General features: G+C 43.9%; 1 protein-coding gene across 1 annotated transcript; it reads left to right on the forward strand.

Annotated features, from left to right (window-relative positions):
• On the forward strand, window positions 343-3,754 carry LOC109837751. The gene is made up of 5 exons (XM_020406098.1): window positions 343-967; window positions 1,409-2,123; window positions 2,318-2,677; window positions 2,772-3,090; window positions 3,399-3,754. Exons 1-5 carry the CDS (start codon window positions 645-647, stop codon window positions 3,677-3,679), a joined length of 1,998 nt encoding a protein of 665 aa, XP_020261687.1. The 5' UTR covers window positions 343-644; the 3' UTR covers window positions 3,680-3,754.

Consider the following 5,988-nt stretch of genomic DNA (forward strand, 5'->3'; position numbering starts at 1 on the left):
GCTTTTGACATAAAAATAGTCTTGAGCGAAGAATGTGCAGCCCAAATTATATATCTTTAACCTGAGTAATTTCCCAATTACCATTAGAAAATGCCACCACTAACAATATCCTTAATTTACATCGACTAAACTACATTTTGGAGAAATCGAGCCACATCAATATCTGATAACACTTCTCGCAATTTGGGCCTTACCCTAGAAGTGTTTTTATTATTGTACGAGTTCACCCATTTTCCTATCCTTCTATATTTGATGTAACTTATTTTTCTAGATAGATAGATATAAGTGTTATAAAGTACATCCATTGTCATATAAAACTAAGGGAAAATTGCTTCCAGCCCCCAAAACAACACAGAACGTGCTCTGGCCCCCCAAGACCTTTTCAACGTTCCTTTTACCCCCAAAACCGCCCCCGATTTTCTTCCAGCCCCCAAAACCAATCCCCAGGCGTAACGCCGTTTAAACCCCGCTCGAAATGCCCAAAATACCCTTACGTTTAAAATTCCCCGTTATGAGTTACCTCCTCGTCCGTACCCTGTCATCTCTCTCTTCTGCAAGCAAACCGACTCCAGAAACCCAATTCAAAACCCTAGCCCTAAATCAACCGACCCCAACTCAAACCGAATCAAAGCAAAGGGATCAAAATGGCCGGCGATTCAACCCCCAAAGCCAACCTCAATGCCGACCACAGCGAAAGCGATTACGCCCAGCGGTTCGAAATCTCAGAAAGAGCCCAGACAACTGCAGTGCGGGCTGAATCTGAAGCTCGGGCTGCGATTGGTGATGTTCTAGAGGACATCGCAACCAGCCATTCTCATCCCAGAAGCCCGCCTCAAAATTTAAGTGTAGGCCCACGCGAAGGTCTAGAGGGCAGCACCGGCACCACCGGCGCGTCCAACGATGCCACTAGAGCGCTCCTTGGTCTACAGAGAGGAGAAGAAGAGAAGCACGTGGCAGCACCCAAAAGGTAATTTTTACCGCAAGTTTTATGTTGTTAAGGTTACGGTTTGATTGATAATGCTCTTAGGATTGATAATGCTCTTAGTCTGGTGGGAAGGTCCAAAATTACGGTGTCTGTTAGCTGTTGAGGTTACTGTTAACATGCAAGGTCTATGCTTTTATTGCTGAGGTTGTTGTTTATTTGTAGAGGTTAGGCTTTGGTTGTTAAGGTTAGGTTTTGGTTGATAAGGTTGTGGGGTTGTTGTTAAGGTTGTTGGTTACTGCCTTTATTGTTAAGGTTGTTGTTTAGTTGTTGAGGTTAGGCTTTGGTTGTTAAGGTTAGGTTTTTGTTGTTAAGGTTATGTGGTTGCTGTTAAGGTTGTTGGTTTACCCGCAAAGTTTACAGCATAGCTGTTATGTTTACTGATTATACTCAAAAATGCTCTCGTCTTGTGTTTTTGTTTTGTAGAAAAAGGGCAAAGCCAGCTATTACGTTGCGGCCCACCGCCAGCTTCGGTGCCTATCACGACTTCATGCAGAATTTGGTGACGCGTATGGGGCCAAGGCATTTTGCGGCCTACGAAGATAGTGTATTCAGACACTACGTCCAATTTGGCCCACCTGGCGTCGATCTTCCCACCTTTGAGCACATTTTGAGTCAGTGGGACAAGAAGAGCAAAAAATTCGTCTTCACCGATAGGAATGATGGAGAAGAGATCCCATGCTCATTCAACCTTGAGTGGGTAATGGAGCATACATGGTTCTCCAATGAGGGGCTTCATGTTGACCACAATCGGGACAGGAAAAATAGGATTTGGTCCAGGTTCTTTGACAAACCCGAGACGGGGGGTTCCAGCAGTATAGCTCCCCCCAAAGGAGGCCCCACCAGACGCAATGTGGAGGACCTGCTCTTGAAGCTGGTACTATCTTCTGATCGCCGAGATGTGAAGGACTTTGTCCTGCTACAGATCCTCTATCAGCTGAGCATGATTTGGTGTCCAAGCAGTGTTTCCGGCGTTCCTAGGCATTTATTCAAGTACGTCGACAGCATCGAACAGGTCAACAACACTGCTTGGGGGACCTATATATTCAGTGAGACATCTGACGCGATAGAGAGGGCACTGAAGGGTCCTGAGCCAGGGAAGACGACATTATATCTGCAAGGGTGTACCCCTCTAGTTTGTGTAAGTAATCATGTTTTTTACTGATTGTGAAGGTTAGGGTTTAGTTGTTAATGTTACAGTTTCGTTGTCAAGGTTACGGTTTGGTTGTTAATATTACGGTTTGGTTGTTAAGGTTACGTTTTTATTGTTAGGGTTACTTTATTAATTGTTACGGATGAAGGTGTTTGTTAAGTTTTTATATCTCTAATGTGCAGTTGTGGTATTATGAACTCACCGGCATCAAGAAGCCAGCACTTGGTTGTACGGTGAGGCCTCCCCTGACAAATTGGGTGAGACTTGGGCACGTTGCTGGTTCTTTGAGATTGGCCACTGTTGTTGCGAAAGCAAGCAAAGCTACGATAAAGCTTCCACAGCAACATGGACAACTTCAAAGAATCGAGGGAGGTTTTTGGGGGAAGGAGCAGGGGATAGAGAAAGAGAAGAGGAGAGAGAGAGAGAAGAGGAGGATTAAGGGTCCGGCTGCAGTAGACGCCGGCAGGGCTCGTGGCCCAATAGACCTTCTTCACAAGAAGAAGAGGAGAGAAGAAGATGACGACATCCCAATTGATGCACTTGTAAGAACTTAGCAATCGTGGATTTTATTTGTTTTTGAATTAATTAATCCTTTTAATAGTACTCTACCTGTCCGTTGCATATGTGATGCCACAGGATATTGATGAAGACGCCGAGCAGCCAAATGATGCAGTTGAGCAAATGGATTGGCCTCAGCAAGTTATCTACTGGAAGAGCATCGCGGCAATGAACGAATCATTACGCCGCGAGAACGAGAATAAATTCAAGGGTATGATTGCTGCAGACCGTGTAAAGATAAGTGCTCTTTCTGTGAAGGTGGCTAAGCTGTCTGCTCAAAATAGAAGACTGAGAGAGGAACTAAGCGAAGCACGATCCGGAACCCTCTCTGTATACAAGGATAAGAGCCCTACAGGATTGGTGTCCAGCCCATTGATGGAGCCGCAAACTTGTACAGGTTAGATGTGGCTTGCAATTACGTTTGCGTGTTATAGTTAAAAATTGATTGATAAGTATATGGATTTATTGTTAAGGTTAAGAATGTATTGTTAACTTTACTGATCTAATGTTAAGGTTAGGGATTTATTGTTAAGGTTAAGAATGTATTGTTAACTTTACGTATCTAATGTTAAGGTCAGGGATTTATTGCCAAGGTTGGAGATTGATTGTTAAGTATCTTGGTTAGTTTTAAGGTTATGTAACTGATGCTATGTTTTTTTTGACAATGAAGTACCTAAGCTCATTTGTGTTTATTTTTTGAATCAGACACTCCAGGCACCGTGGGTGGCATTGATGTACAGTACGATGGGGATGTCAATAAATCATTATTATTTGATGAAGCTAATAAGGAGAGCGAGGCCCCTCCAACAGGGAGGGCCTCTCCACAACCATTGTTTTCTGATATCCACAAGGAGAGTGAAGATGCTCCGCCAGGAGAATTACCTCCACCAGAGGCATCTGCTGTTGACAAGGCCCTTGAGGCAGAAATAAACGAGGGAGAGAAGGTGTCCCCGCCAGCGAAGGAGCTACTAACTTGTACAGGTTAGCTTGCTTTTGTACTATATGTTAGAGATTGGTTGTTATGTCTACGTATTGGTTGTTAAGCTTTTTATTGTTTATACTCTGAATATTATCAGAAAAGAGTCTGTCTGAACTCAGTGTAGTCGACTAATGACTACAGTAGTCGACTACAAGAGACAGTTTTTCAGTTTTCAGAATTTGAATATCTGACAGTTTTTGGCCGTTTTTAAACGTTTTTAAACTTTAAAAACTTGTCTCTTCAAGGGCTATATATAGGTTATTTGTTCAGAAAAATTGCACATGCTTACATACCCATAAGCTTTGATTCTTGAGCAATTTTCCAAGTGAAAAACATTCTGATTTTCTGAAAAAGAAGAGTTTCTGAAATTGCCTATATACTTTCATCAAAAACAAATCAATTAGGTAATTTTACAGAGATTAAAAGAATCCTAAGCCACTGCTGCACATTATTACACATTCAAGGCTTATAGGATCATTGTGTTCTTCTTCAACAAGTTTTCTCTCGGTTGTGAGAGGGTTAGTCTCTTGGGTTAGAGATTGGTGTTCAAATTGACAAGGAGTTTGTCAATTGGTGTTGCAATTTGCAGGGACTTGCAAATTGGTCAGGTTTGCATTTGATTTTGTAAGTTTATTCAAAATCATAGTGAAAACTCTCAAGCGGGATTTGCTTGGGGACTGGATGTACACCAGTTTGGTGGAACCAGTATAAAATCCTTGTGTTTGTGTTTGCAAATTTCTGAGATTGCCATTTTTTCTTTGCAATTTATTATCTACTTTGCAATAATTTTAAAAGAACACTATTCACCCCCCCTCTAGTGTTCTAGTGTATCTATTTCAGATCCTACAGGGTGCTCATTTCTCGAGGGATGGAAATCAAGAGGACGAAGTGCTGTCGAATTGGAGATTGGAGCACGACTTTCAGAGAGTTAGCAGATCTTGACGGAGTTCCTCAACAAAGTGAGAGTTCGAGAGATTTGAGACTTGTCCTTCCTATTCCTCCGGATTTAAGCTTAGTCTTAAATCTCGAGAAGAGCCGTGATCTCGCTTGGTCGAGATTACCGCTACTAAAATTACTTCCTTCGTGAAGTGAAAGCATTGATTATCCATCTTCTGTTAACCGGATCCGATCCGTAGGCGGTCCACGGATAAACCCCGGCACCAGCAATGATCCCGCATAAGCAAGAGACGATAAACAGATCTTGTGTTTATTTTCAAGAGAGTTGTAATTTTTTTTATTATTTGAGTTCATTTATAAACGATTAAAGTTTTAATGAAATCAGTGATGAAGGCAACTTTCAACGGAAACAAACTGGCAACCACAGTGGGAGCCGAAAGCCTTTCTGCGAAGGCTGATGTGTCGTAACCTCAGATTCTCATCCCGGTTGAAGAAGAGGTCAAATATGAGTTTGACCAGCAGAAGTACGAGGAGTACTTGTCCTCCTCTACCAGATCTGCCTCTCCTCGCAAATCCAGGAAGGTTCGCCAGTCTTCGAATTTGAAGACCCCAAAAGATCTCCTCGCCACTGTTGCACTCGTGGCGCGCAACGCTCTGCCAACAACCGACGAGGCCGAAGCCGTAGATATGAACTCCTTGAGCGAGGAGTTGACTGCTGATAACGTGCCCGTTCTATCAAAGAGAGCATGTCAGAGACGGCGACAACGCCTCGCGCGCCAGCTGGCTAAGGCCTTAGAACCAGTTGATGGAATCCGCTATGAAGCGGATCTGAAATCAAGGAGGCACCAAGCGCCGCAACAGCGGACAACCAACTCCTCCAACTCAACAATGAATGAATGGATCTGCGTCAAAAGGACGCGTTCAACCCTTGAAGAACGGATCCAGAAACATCGCGCGTTACTCGCGCATGCACGAGCTCTGATACGGGAAGCGTAGAAGTTGAAACAAGAAGAAATGGTCAAGAAGCCACCAAGATCACGCCGAGTATGGAGGCCAAAGTCCAAACCGGCGTCACAAACAACCCAAACGGTGCCGGAAGGCATTGAAAAATTGAAAAAACCAGCTGCTGGCTCGGTCAAAACCGAGCCACCAAATGGTGACTCGGCCAAAACCGCGGCTAGAACCGAGCCACCAGAGAGTGGTTCGGGCAAAAGTCGGACTGGTTCGGTCCGTTTCACCGCTAGTTCACTTCCTGCAGTCCCGTCTGAGTTTTTGACAGCCTCTATTACTGTCCCGGCAAATCAAGTACCTCCGGTGGAGATCCGTGATCTTGTGGATTTGTCCCGTTTTAAGATAAAGATCACAGATCGCCTTGGCCCTTCATATGATGAACGAGGCAAAACTCCAGTCAAAGAGCGT

This window comes from Asparagus officinalis, chromosome 4 (assembly GCF_001876935.1).
Source record: "Asparagus officinalis chromosome 4, Aspof.V1, whole genome shotgun sequence".
NCBI classification, from domain to species: domain Eukaryota; kingdom Viridiplantae; phylum Streptophyta; class Magnoliopsida; order Asparagales; family Asparagaceae; genus Asparagus; species Asparagus officinalis.

Coding starts and splice junctions, on each gene's coding strand:
- LOC109837751 (XM_020406098.1), top strand. CDS start 645: ATGGCCGGCGATTCAACCCCCAAAGCCAACCTCAATGCCGACCACAGC. Junction 968..1,408: donor CACGTGGCAGCACCCAAAAG/GTAATTTTTACC, acceptor TTTGTTTTGTAG/AAAAAGGGCAAAGCCAGCTA. Junction 2,678..2,771: donor ACATCCCAATTGATGCACTT/GTAAGAACTTAG, acceptor GTGATGCCACAG/GATATTGATGAAGACGCCGA.